We start from the raw sequence: 13,348 nt of genomic DNA, 5'->3' as shown, positions 1-13,348 counted from the left end.
GATTGAAGTGAATGATTCTGGCTGGAAGTGGAACACAAGACTTACTTTAACTGCTTTCCTTCCTTGTGGCAAAATATTTTGCTTAGGTGATTAAATAGGAAGTGTTAACAGATACCTGGTGAAATCAATGCTTTCTGTTTGAAAATAAGCAAGCCTTACTCAGCTTCTCACAGGGATCTGCAGGTGTTTTAGGAATCAGGAAATCAGTCCATGTGCAGTAAATATTTCAGTTTCAGGTCAGATTTTGGTTCCTTTAGTTGCATTAGTCATGTTACCCATCCTGGTGGATTGTGTGGATGAGGTTTCCAACACGCTGCCCCCTTGATTTTTGAGGCACTGCAGGGCTGGGACTGGGAATGCAGAACTGTACATGCTGGTTAGTGCTTTAAGGATGCTGCAAATTAAGGCCAGTGTTATTCAATGTATATTAATGCATACTTTTTATTTCTCTTGAAGGTTTTTGGATTCAAAGCATAAAAACCATTACAAGATATACAATCTGTAAGTATGCTCTTAAATAATGACTTCTAAAAATAGCTGAGGAGTGCAAGTGGCTTGTTGCTGTCCTGAAGCAGAGCTGGAGATGTTTTGCACATTTCTTAAAACAATTAAGCCTGATTGAGAGCACTGGTACTTCATTTAGTGGAGTTGAGTGAGGTTAAATGAAATGCTGGTGTGTATTCGTGTTACTTGAACGCTTTTAAATGACTTGGCATCCAGCCCATCTGGAGCTTGGGCCATGTGATTAAAAAGTGAAAAGTAATTCACAGCAGGCTTTCTGTTCATGTATTCATGTCCAATTGCCAAAGGAATATTTTCCTGGTTTTTTTTTTCTGTTATTTTTTTAAAAATCAAACTGCACTGGTACACAGGCTCTGTTTGCTTCCTCCCTCTTCTTGTCTGTCTCTGTTTATTACCTTGAAAAAGCTGTTGGAGCAGTTGGTGGTGGTTTGGGACATCTCTAAGTGTAATGTTTTCATCCGAAAATTTGGTTCTGCAGAAAGCTGTAACTGTTACAGAAGTTTTCTGGTTTTGGGTGGGTTTTCTTTTTGTTTGTTTGTTTGTTTGTTTGTCTGGTTTTTGTTTTTTTTTGTTTTTTTTTGTGGGTTTTGTTGCTGTTCCTTCATCTAATATATTTGTTAGCTTAGGCTAATTGCATTTGTGTAAATGGTTTGTTGATGTCAAAGAACCGTGGTTTTCCTGCTCCTCATTTTTTTCCTAAAAAATCCAAGTTGAAGATTGATTTTTTTTTTTTAACTGTTACAGCTTATTTTTTTAATGATTATTGTTTTAATAGCAACAATTATTAGAAAAATTACTGTAGTACTGAAATCCAGGCAATGCATGACATTGTAATCTGTCAGTCATTAAAACAAATATTTAAAAATAAAGATTTAAATCTGCCTCTAGGTTAGCTAAAGAATTGTGCATCTATCCGCTGTTCCCTAATATTGGAGAGAAATTACAGTAGAAGCTGAGGAACCTTATAGTGGTCACTGAGGTTGTTGTGGAGCAGAAGATACATAAAAAGGAGAGACATTGGTCACCTTTCATAGAGTTCAGTAGCAAAATTGTATTTTCCATCTTAAGAGCTTTCCAGAGTTCTTGTAATAGATGGATAAAATTTCTTAGTGGAAAGGCCACTGCTTCCCAGAAGAGCTGATGGGTCCTTGGCATGGAGGTGCAGGTAGAGGAGGTAATTCCTGGCTCTCTTCCTTTGGAACCTTCTAGAGCTCAGCTCTGGAGATCTGGAACATTTAAAATCAAACTACCTTGGTTCATCAGCCCCCCCCAAAGCCTCCTGGCAGCCCTGGCTTGTTTTGAGGAGCAAAGCAGAGCAAGGGCAGCTAAACTCAGTCTCCTGCTGCTGCCTGGGGCCAGTGCAGCTGTCACCTGCTCTGAAGGGTGGCTTTGGTGTTCCTGACAGGGTCTGGGGCTGAGCCCCTTGTTCCACTGTGGTTCCAGAGGTGCCAGGTTACAACCAGAGGCTGCTGGAGTAAATTGGTCAGAAAGGAGGATTTTGGGAAGACTAATGAGCATCTTTTCAGGTATCACCTCCCTGAGGAGCTCCTTGCTAAGTGTCCACTTAGCTGTCTGCCAGCTGCCTCATTTTACTGTAAAAAAGCACAACTCAGTCCCCCAGCCCTGCACAGGAACAGCTTTTGAGTTTTTAAGTGAGAAGAGTAGTGATGAGACAATTGGAGTTTGACATTTCTATTGCTGCTCTGTGTGTTTTCAGCTGTGGAAAAAACTTGTCCAGGTGCCAAAGGTTTTTGTCTTTGGGTTCTTTGTATAAAAATTTCTTTTCTTGTTGTTAACTGCAAAACAATCACAAATGAGTGTTAATAGAAGTGCTTGATTCATCCTCAGATGAAAAATTTTGGGGGATAAAACTGTCTGGAGAGATCTTACTGCTTGTGCAGGCAAAATGTATACACATAAGATGCCATCAGGTGAATTGTGGCAATGTTTGGTCAGGAGATGGGAAGGAATTGCATCCATCAGGTATTCCAGAGAACTCAGTTTCTTTGGATTAAGCTGATCTTTTGTAAATAATGATCTATTGTCTGTGTTTCAGAGGAGGAGGTGGGAGTTCAGGGGAGTTAAGTGATTACAGTCAGAATTATTTCAAAATCTGTCATGGGATTTGAGTTCCCTTAAGGTAGCTGTTCCATGAAGTTGATAATAATGTATGTATTGAGCAGTTCTATCTAAAAGGATTTGGAGATTTTTCTGAAACAATGCCAGTTATGCCCCATCCTCACATCTTGTTTTTAACTTCCCAGCAGTTTGACCAGTTTAATTTTCCTTCTTGTGTTGCTTCTCTCCTGTTTGCCTTTAACCCTTTGCTATTTCTTCAGTATTCTCCTTAATTTAAGTCTGTTCTTCCACTTCAATCTCTTCACTTCCCGTGCTGACAGATTGTCACCTGCCCTGTTGTAGTCATCTCCAACTTCTCCAGTGGGTTTCCTTGAACTGTCCTGCAGGCAGGTGGTTAAAGGAAAGAGCTGTGATGAAAATGGGGATTTTCTGTGCTTGCTGTGTCCCTGGCCCTGGGCTCTGGCAGAGGAAGCCCCTAGTTCTGTCAGCAGTGGGACCATGACTGATCAGGAGGGTTCCTGGCTGGCAGGACTTTGCTTCTGGGTTGCTTTAAACTCACTTCAACACTAAGGAGGCTCCTAAGGGCAGCCAACCCCCTCCTTAACTCCAAAAATGCCAAAAAAGATCCAGGTTTCATCTGGAGATCTGATGCTATTCAAGTTGTAATTGTTTAAAAACCCCACCCTGAATGCACTTGAAGCATTAAGCCCCACTGGTGTCCCCAAAATGTGTGTTGGTGGGATTTCTGCTGCAAATACACACAAATGTAGTGCAGCTGGGCCTGGAGCTCTACACTGGTTGTGCTCAGCTCCCAGAAGAGGGCAGAGAGAGGGACATGGCAGTGTGCTGTGCTCAGTTTCTATCCTTGGTATCAACAAATCTTGTTTTTATCCCTCATGGTATCCTACTCAATACTCTCTCAAAGTTCCAAATTTGATGGTTTTTCTGCCCATTTGTGGATTTTAAAAATGTTTTGAAGACTTCAATCTCTTAGTCCCTGTTTGAGCTGGGTATTTCTTTAGAAGGAAGCAGGAAACTTTCCTGTATTGTGTTAACTGCTCTGCTTCCTAACAGCTTCCAAAACTCCTGTGCTGCTGGCTGCTCCATCTCTCTTGGATGTACATCCTGCATCCAGCCTCTTTCTCAAAGGTTCGAGTACAGATAATAATTTTGTGTGTCCCCTCTGCCAGCTTAACCTGGTCACTTCTGACCCAGAGAAAGTGTCATCAAAGTGATTGGAGCTGTGAAAGCTGCCAGGCTGTTCCCTAGCAGAGGGTAGAGCCGAGAAGGCTCTGGAATTCAGGGAAAGGGAAGCACTGAGAGCACGTGCAGCCCCAGCAGACCTGCCTGTGTCCCTGCCTGTGGCTGTGTCATGGGCAGAGCTCAGGGCAGCACTGGCAGGCTCCAGTTACAGTCACACAAGGAGCAGCCCAAAAGTTTGCATCTGAAAGTGTCAGATAAGCTCCATATGGCTCCAAAGGCTGCAGTCATAACATACCTGGTAAGCAGAGATGAGTTCATAGCAGTCCTGAAACTGGTGTGGGAATTGGAATCCTGTGAAGAGTACAGGCTGTAATCAGAACTGAAGATCTAGGTGTGATTTGTCTACTGAAATGACTCCAGTGGTTGTGTTTCAACCCTGCTGTGGGCAGGGATGCCATTCACTAGATTAAGTTGCTCAGGTCCCCATCCAAGCTGGTGTTGGCAGGATTTGAGGCAGGATTCTTCTCAATTTTCCTTTCTGAACTGCACTTCCACTCACATCATCTTCCCTGCAGGGAGCAGCTCCAAGGGAAATTCTGAAGGCTATCTACTCTTGCCTTGCTTCCCCTTTTCCCAAGATCTCATCTGGTTGTTCCATTGTGTGCTGGTTTGGCTGGTTTAGAGCCCAGCTGGGGGGTGGTTTCTGTCTCATCACTGGTGTTTATCCCTGGGCAAGACAAATCCAGCGTGGTTTGCTGTGCTCCTGTCTATCTGGAGAGGGTCTCTTTGAGTGGGGAGAGACTGATGCAGCTCCAGAGCCTTCAGAAATGTGCCATTTCCCAGGTCTGAGGGGGAAAGTGGCTGACTGACCTTCAGGGTTCACTTAAATTCAGGAATCAGTACCAAGGGGCAGAGCAATGTCACAATCTGATTGATGGAAGTGATCTCTGTGATAATGTTCAGTGGGGTCTGTGATGCTCCTGCAATGTCCTTGTGATCCCCGTCTCTCTGAGCACCCACGCTTCTGCTGAGGCTCCCTGACCTGTGTTCTGAGTTCAGCATCCCCTGCATGAAGGTCACAGCTGCCTGCTCTCCATGTGTTTGGCAGCAGGAAGCTGCTCCAGTGCTGGAGCTGCTCATGCCCAGGGTTAGAAGGCAATAGTACTTGCATGAGTTGAGTCACACTGAGTAAAATATAGCCATGGACTACAATTACCAGAGGGTGAGTATTTGCCTTTCAGTAAAATAATTCACATTTTAGTGAGCAGTCTGCTGCAAAACAGTTTTTTCTGTGTGTAACCTCTAGTTTTAAATCACAAAGGTGGTGGGCATGCATGATTTTCCAGGGTGTGACAGATGCTGGGAGTGCCTCAGAGACTTGTCTTGAACTCTTGTCTATTTTTCTTTTTCAGATGTGCTGAAAGACATTATGACACCGCCAAATTTAACTGCAGAGGTACGTTTTTACTGCCTAATGTGTGTTCTCTTTAAACATCAGTGAATGAAGGCCTAAAGGAGGAGTTGATGAATAGTCATGTAGGAGATTTGGGCACAAGGAATGATGTCAGATTGCTTTGAGTCATTGGAAAAACTTGCTATATTCTTGGTGCTTGCAAAGAAGCGTGTTCCTGACAGTTGAAGATAAAGATCTAATAAAAAGTCTGTAGTTGCGAAAAAATTCTGCGGAGTGGGTTACACAGAAGTTTCAGTTCAGTGAAGTACAAACTTTGTGTACAATTTGCATGTGAGGCTCAGAGGAGTCTGTTTTTTTTATGAAGGATGAAAATGGAGACCGCTTAAGCCACTATCACTGTGTATAAGGCAGCTTTTGCAAGATCTGGCAGAACCTTCAGATGCTAAAAAAACGATTAATTCCCATGTGATAGTCTCTCAGTAATGAGTTGGGTCTTAAGACACTCTGCAGAGCTTCCAGAAGCAGTGGGCAATCTTTCAGGGGTATCTTTTGACCAGTTCCTTGTGAGTGGACAGTGATGTAGCTCTGGTGTCAGTATTACCTCCCCAGGTAATAAATAAATACAGATTTACCTTCGCTCTTTGAGCAGAGGAGCATTTCTTGCTCAGAAGTTGTAGCTCCTATGGTTCAGATGAGGGTAGATGAGGAGTCCTGGTGCCTACAGAATTGTAGGAGATTAACATATTTTGATCTTATTCTGCATCATAGCAATGGCTCAACTTCTGTTTTTCATAATTATTATTATAAACCATCCATCTAGTTATGAAGAGGGTTTAGAACGTGACCAGAATGCAATTGGCTTCTTTAATGTCTGAATATAAAAGGACTGAAATAGTCTTGTTGAAGTCATCAGCGCTTCCAGTGTTCAATGACAGTGCCCTGAAACCTCACTCCATACTCACCAGCGAGAAAAAATTATTTTAAGACCTGCTTGAGCAGTGCTTTGGGTAAGAAGAGAAGAGGACATGTTCTAATATGGCCAGAACATATGTTTGCTTGAATTTCTGCTTTTTGGTACGGGGGTGCACAGCTCCCTTCGCTGTCAATCCCAGCCCTAAATGCTGTTTGTGACAGCACCTTTCACAGCTCCTCTGCACAAGTCATGTTGCGTTTTTTCATTTTCATCCCCAAATTAGTTAACCTCAGATAACCAAATTGGTGACTCAGGACTTCCCTTAGTAGAGGAACAAAAGTTCTACTTGAAAATCTCCTGAAGTGAACTGACTGCGAAGGGAACTTCTCATTTGTACAGAGTGTGAAACACCAGAATAGTTCATTATTCACCCAGGATGACCTTGCATCACATTAAACCCCAAACACTGAAAGCTCTTCATCTTCTTTGGGAAGTAGTTTCATGTCCATGGTTTTTCCAGTTTCTGAAATTCTTCCATGCTGGAATTGTCTTCTGCTTTGCTACTGATTTCACCCCCCTCCCCTCCCCCACATTTTTTTTAAAACTCTTCTATGTGCTGTGGGATTCTTCCTGCAATGTGTAGGGACTGGGAGAGAGCAAGCAGGATTATTTTCCAAGCTGTGTGTTCCATTGTAAGGAATCAAAATCCATGGAGGAACTGCACCTTCTCAAGGCCCTGCTTAAGACTGTGTGCAGCTTAATGTTTCCTTCCTCTTAAACCCTCCAAAACATCCCAGGGCAGCCATTTCATCTTCTCACTCTATTTTTGAAGAAAGTACCATAAGATTTGCCTTCGATTCCAAATCTTGGAGAGCATCTTCAGCATCCTGTGACTACTTGGGAGTTTTCAGGCTGTTCTTTCAGGACTTCTTTATTCCCCCTGTCATGGAAACCTTGTTGGCTGTAGCTGTGATTGACTCCAAGCTGTACAGACAAATTTGCATCATTTTTGCAGCTTCTTTTCTTAAAGATTTCTAAATAAATTCCATATTTAAGTTCACATAAAACTTCGGGGATCATTTGGAGTGCCTTTGGATCTTCCATGTGGAAGAGTTTGTGTGTTCGTGTCTGTGAACGTGCCTCTTTAGCAGAGATTGTTCACTTTATCAGCTTCCCCATTTGTTGTGGGTGATGAAGGGGGCACTCTGTACTGTGAGTGAATAAACTTGTTGGTCCTTCCAAAAGGCTGTGAACTTGTGCTGCAGCCCTTCAGCAGTTCCATAACTTCATTCCTCACTTGTGCTCTTGGAGTCCTTGGGGATTCGTCAAAAGGAGCCTTGGGTGTATGACTAGAGAGTGGTGCTTACAAAACCAATACAGACACTTGCCAAAAAAATGAAATGTGTTCATTTTTAGCCCAGAAAAGGAAATGGTGTTTCTAGCTGAGAATTTTGAAGTGAAGCAGAATTGTGTTTAAAAGATCCCGAGGCTGTTGGTGTGGAATTGGGGTGCACTTCATCAAGCGCTGTTCTGCTGAAACAGGGGCACTGTGTACAGTTCAGCTCAGCAGGGTGATACTGTCCCTCCTCTGATCTGAGGTGGGAGAACTTTGGCTGCTTCTCTCTGCGTAGTGCTTATTTTTTTTCTCTCTTGAATTTTCTTGCATTTCTTGTGTTGCTTGAAATTCGTTTCATTCCTAGATGGAAAAGTGTATGCAAATACACCCATCAGAAAGGACAGTGTTGCTCAGTGCTTTGACTCTAAACCCCATAAGTATTGCCAGTGCCTTACCTGAGATTTCTCTCCCAGTTGCCATTTCTGAAGTATGGAACTGGCAGGTTTTTGTTTCACAAGGCTTTTGAGCAGATTCTGAGACTTTGTTCCTAGTGTAGACCCAACTGTGTTCACTAATTTTTCAGCAAAGTTCCTGTTGTCTGCTCAGTGACTGAGCTCTGGCCTTGTTCTCTCTCAGCAGGTAGTTCAATTATTGCTGGAGTAATGGCTTTTCACAGGGTTATTCTGTGTGCCAGAATGCTCTAAATTCTAGAAAACTCATGTTACAGAGCCTGTGCAACTCAGTTCAATAGAGGTGTGAAATACTTGCTCTGTGGAGCAGGATGCATGCTTACAGATTAATGGAGAAATGCCTGCAGTGCTTATGATACCCTGAATAATACTGGAATTAAAGATACATATCAATATGTAAGATGGGGGGCTTATTGAATAACTTAATTTTTACGTGCTTGTCACAGAGGTGACCCGAGCTTGTTTTGCCTTTTGAGTTTCTGATGAACTCCTCCTTCTCCCTGCAGTTGCACAGTACCCTTTCGAAGACCATAACCCACCACAGTTGGAGCTCATCAAACCTTTTTGTGAAGATCTTGACCAGTGGCTAAGTGAAGATGACAATCATGTGGCAGCAATTCACTGTAAAGCTGGAAAGGGACGAACTGGTGTAATGATTTGTGCATATTTGTTGCATCGAGGCAAGTTTTTAAGGGCCCAAGAAGCCCTAGATTTCTATGGGGAAGTAAGGACCAGAGACAAGAAGGTGAGCTGTTGCTGTTCTTCTGTCCCTCGACCTGTAACTTGCTGCTTTTCCTTCTTGAGATCCATTTGATGCTCAAACCCTTTAAGTTGTGATGTCTGATTTAGCTCCTGTAGGATTGGATCAGTGCAGTTGGAAATGGAGCTTTCCTAAGCAGCAGTAGCCTTTAGTCACAACACTAAAGCAGGTTTTAACACGTCCTGTTCACGAAGACCTGGACAGTTCATTTTAAATGGCTTTTTCAGCACTGTTCTGCTATGTGGTGCATCAGAGAGGCACTGAACTTTCTAGTTCAGCATTTTCAGCCCAAATGAGAGGATTGTTCCAGCTGATTTTGCCTGAATGGACGACCTGTTCATCTCCTCAGGTTCCCTTGACTGCTGTTGTGGGGTTTGGAGATGGCATGGGGGAATATCCCAACTGGAAGGCTCTTATTGTTTGATGCCCCTTGTTGGTAAAGGGTAGTTAAGGACCTTTCTGGCAGGGCTTGGCCTCCTTAACGAAAATTTAACCTCCTTCTTTGAAATCTTCTTCAAAGATAAGATGTGACTTTTAAGGACATTTTAGCAAGTTTCCCTGCTGGTCTTCCATTATTTCTCTGAGTGTGTTGGTTGAGCATCCCAAGGGGATCATCCCTGAAAGCCAGTTTCAACCTCCTCAAGCCCAGAGCTCTCCCTGTTCCTGAAGTATTTACACAAAGTATTAATTTCATAGTGTCCTGGTCTCTAAGAAGAGCAGCTTCGTGTCTGAAGGCTGTTGAGAGCAGAAGTGTCACATAAGGAATTTTAGAATTTGGCTGTTAATTCATTGAAAGGAGCAAGAAACTCCTCAGCTTGCTCTGCTGACAAGGTGGAGCTGTTATTCCATGTACTGCTGAGTTAGTTGTGGTGTGATGCTGGAGTCAAGGTCAAGGTTTCCAATCAAAACTTTGTGGCTTTTGGTAAAAGTGCATGAGAGAGACTAGGAATGAGCAGTAGATGATTCCTGCTGATAAGGGTTATCTCCAGAGCTGGATAAAACAGCATGAAAATGACAGAACTGAACAAATACACCATGAAGTGCTATGCCTCAGTTTTCCTTTTGTGAAAAGAAGGTTGTATTTCTGCAAGTTGGGGGTGAGGTCAGTTGGGTGTTTATTTGGTACCCCAGGGGTACCTTGGGCATCTTGGATGGGGAGGGAGAACTCAGTAAACAGGAGTACTGAGAGCCTTGTTTACTTGAGTGTAAATACTGTCTGTAACCAGCAACTTGTTTTGGTTTTAGTGTCTCTGCTGCAAGAGTTGACTTTTTTCCCTTCCCAGCTCCACTTGAGCATGGTTATCTTGATGTGGCCAGTGGGCAGCATGTGATTCACATAACCCTTCAGTAGTGTTTATAAACAGGTATTCCAGTGCAGGTTTCTGGAGCCTTTTCTTCCCCTGTGGCCCATATTTCAGCATTATATGTCAAGTGCTGCTCTCTGATTTGATATTTCACCACACCTTTGTATAACTGACTTCCTCAATTCAGAGTCAATGAGGCATCAAAAAAGCTGTTTGCACAAAGGGACAAGCAGATGTCTTTTTTCTTTCTTTTTGGGCCAACTTGGATATGATAAAGGAGAGCTGGCTTTAATAGGGACCAGATTTTCTTGGTTTAAAGCAAGGACAGGGTGCCCACTCTGCACCTGTAGCTGCTGAGAACAGCCCGGCTACAATCACTGCTGCCATCAATGCTCATGGCAGAGTGCTGCTGCGAGGGCTCAGGCTGTGCTGGCAGGAAGTGTTGAGTCTAATTGCAGAAGGAAGTATGACTAATTGGTTAAGAGCACAGGCCTGAGTACTTCTGGAGCCAGCTTTTCCCAAGTGTCTGTCGGGAGAAGCAGTTCCAGGGAGGCCTTTGCACCATCAAGTGAGAGTTGTGTAGGTGAGGCTCAGAGTTTCTGCACAGGCTGTTCTTGTGCTGGGCAACAAGACATGGCAGAGCCAGGCTGTCTCTGACCAATACCTCTCATGGGATATTATTTTATTTCCTCTACAAGCTGCTCTTTTGGCTTCTGAAACTCATTGTAGCGGGGGGAGAACTTAGTAAGAAGAAGGGAGGGGTGAAGATTAGGAAGTGTGGGCTGCATGGTTGTGTCTATCGGTCTCCACCACTGTAGAGCAGGAGTGGTTTTTATCTTCCTTTTGAACCAGAGGAGATAAACAGTTTTCCGAAATGGGATAAAGAACTCTACTTGTCTGTTGTCAGAGCTGGGGAAGATGTAACCCCCCAGAAAATCCTCTAAAGAAGCTGCTGCTTCCACTGTTTGTAGGGATTGGTTTATCTACTTTTTCCTTATGATAGATACTGACAATGCTACCATGGTGACAGTGTCTGGCAGCTTACCTTCCTACAGCTGGAGAAGGTCTTTAGTCCTGCTTCTACCTTGGAGGGTTTTGTGGTGGGGATTAGGCTTGGAAGGAAGCTCAGTGGATAGGGATCAGCTGTTCAGGTGCTGGAGATGATTCACTCAGGAGCATTCTTTGAGCACCATACACTTTTATTTTCAAGGATGGCTCCTAAGAGTTCTCAGATGGTGAAAGGCTGAGAGAATTGGAGATGTTCAGCCTGGAGAAGAGAAGCCTTGGGGTGACCTGATTGTGACCTTCCAGTGCCTGAAGGAGCTGACAAGAAAGATGGAGACTCTTTACAAGAGCCTGTGCAGCTATGGCTACCCCTGGACCCCTGGCAGTGTCCAAGGCCAGGCTGGATGAGGCTTGGAGCAGCCTGGCATAGTGGAAGTTGTCCCTGCTATGGCAGGGGGTGGCACTGGATGGGCTGTAAGTTCCTTCCCACTCAGACCATGCTGTGTTCCTGTGGTGTTGCTGTAGCTGAACAGGAAGTGAAAACCAATTAGTTTGTGTGAGGAAGCCTCAGAATGCCCCTGTGAGCAGGGCAGAGATCCCATGTCTCATGTCACTTCTGGTGTCTGTTTCTTGGTCATGCTCAGGTGCCAACCTCTGCTAAACCTGATGCCCTAGGCCTGCTCTGAGGCTGCAGCTCCATTCTCACAGTAGGGTGTGTTCCTAAAGGGAATGTGGAAATTTTATTTCTGAAACATTTGTTCTTCCTAGTCCTGCCTGGGCTACCTTGAGAGGAGTACCAGGAGCAGCAGCTGATAGTGTTTGGGATGCCCTGGGAAGCTCTGGCATAGGGACCAGAGGAGCTTATCTCACATCAATTTAAAAATGGTGGTGGTGGTAGATGGGAAATACTTGAACTACTTCCCTGTCCTTATTCTTCTGGAGTGAAAGTGAGTGGTGGTTGATGGTTAGTGTGTTATGAAAGTGTTCTGCTTGGAATTCAGACCTTTGGAAATGGAGAACTCTGAGTTCTGCTTCAGGTGGGACTGGTTTTAGGGTCTCAGGATCTGAGGGCTGTGTCTCCAGGCAGTCAGACTGTGGCTAGAGGGCTAAAACTGCCCTGTTGGACAAAGAACTGGTTTTACTGTTGATTTTGACTATCAGGGTGAAAGTGTTCCTTTGGTTCTGGTCCTGGCCTTGCTTGTCCTGGCCAAGTGTCCTGGGGTTTTTCCATAGGACACATCCATGATGGCCCGAGCAGGCTCTGGGCAGGGAAGGATGTGTTCTCCTCACCTCTGTGCTTTCCTTCTGCCTGGTAGCCCTGGCAAGCACTGCTGGCCTGCTCTGAGGCTGGGATTTGCTCAGTCCTGAAGCTCAGATCCCAGGAAAGAACTTTAGAGCTCCCTTAAGGAGTGGGTGTGATAAGCACTGAGGACATCTGAGCCAAAACCACGGCCTCAAGTACAAGACTGCTTGGGAAGGTCATTGTGCAAGTGCTGCAGGGAAAGGGCTTTTGTGTAATTTAGAAGCAGCTCAAGTGATAAGGAGACATAATTACCAACATTTTTTTTAAATGGCAGGAAGTGACTATTTTCATGTGTACAGAATAGAGATTTACTAAATTAAAAACACTCTGGCTGCTCGTAGCTCTTGGCTGTTGTGAGGTGAAACAGGTGAAACTAAAAGTTTATAGAAATACGTGGTCTAGGTTTTGTCAACAAATGCTCACAGGCTTGTGTATGAAAAATGGTTATCTCCAGTTTATTCCAATTCCACATGCAATTTTAATCAGATTCCTTACTGGTGCTGTTGCAAGTCTGCAGTAACAGGTTGTTCTAGATGAAGTAATGCATTTTCTGGGAAATGAAACAGTTTTTCATCTTTATCAATTCTACTTGAAAGTACTGGCTCAAAGAGCTTTAAAACTGTTCCCTTATATGTTCCCTTTGAGCTGATTTAAAATCAGTAATAAAAACTTTCTTAGGTTTTATGCTGTCAAAGCAAATGTTTACCTCAGAATTTGAACACTTTTGGCTGTTGGGCGTGTTTTAAGGAAACTTTCCGCATTTTTGGGGAAATACACCAGGATGTTTTGTAAAGAGAAGGTAGCATCAGTCTTGAGTACGGTGATATTAGCAAACATTAGTCTTTTGACTTAAAGTGCTGTCAAAATGTAATTCCTGTAGTGGTAGATTTTAGGATTCCTAAATGCAGTGGTGCTTTAAAGTTAGAGTATGTTCAAGGCACCTCTTGTTAAATATTTGATGCTCTCTATCCCCAAAAAAGCAGCAGCATGAGACTGTTTTTTGACATGACCCTCAGGGTGTCTGTGGTGTTTGTTTTAA

The 13,348-nt window shown here is 43.7% G+C and overlaps 1 protein-coding gene across 1 annotated transcript in view; it reads left to right on the top strand.

Annotated features, from left to right (window-relative positions):
- PTEN (phosphatase and tensin homolog) overlaps positions 1-13,348 on the top strand; it is a 48,774-nt gene that overhangs the window by 19,982 nt on the left and 15,444 nt on the right. Inside the window, exons 3-5 of the mRNA XM_062496205.1 lie at positions 457-501; positions 5,217-5,260; positions 8,444-8,682. Of these exons, the coding sequence (XP_062352189.1) occupies positions 457-501; positions 5,217-5,260; positions 8,444-8,682 (328 nt within the window). The remainder of the gene's footprint in view (positions 1-456; positions 502-5,216; positions 5,261-8,443; positions 8,683-13,348) is intronic.

Source organism: Cinclus cinclus, chromosome 7, assembly GCF_963662255.1.
Source record: "Cinclus cinclus chromosome 7, bCinCin1.1, whole genome shotgun sequence".
Taxonomy (NCBI): Eukaryota; Metazoa; Chordata; class Aves; order Passeriformes; family Cinclidae; genus Cinclus; species Cinclus cinclus.
Note: the sequence above shows the minus strand (reverse complement) of the source record. Positions and strands in the feature narration are given on the sequence as shown.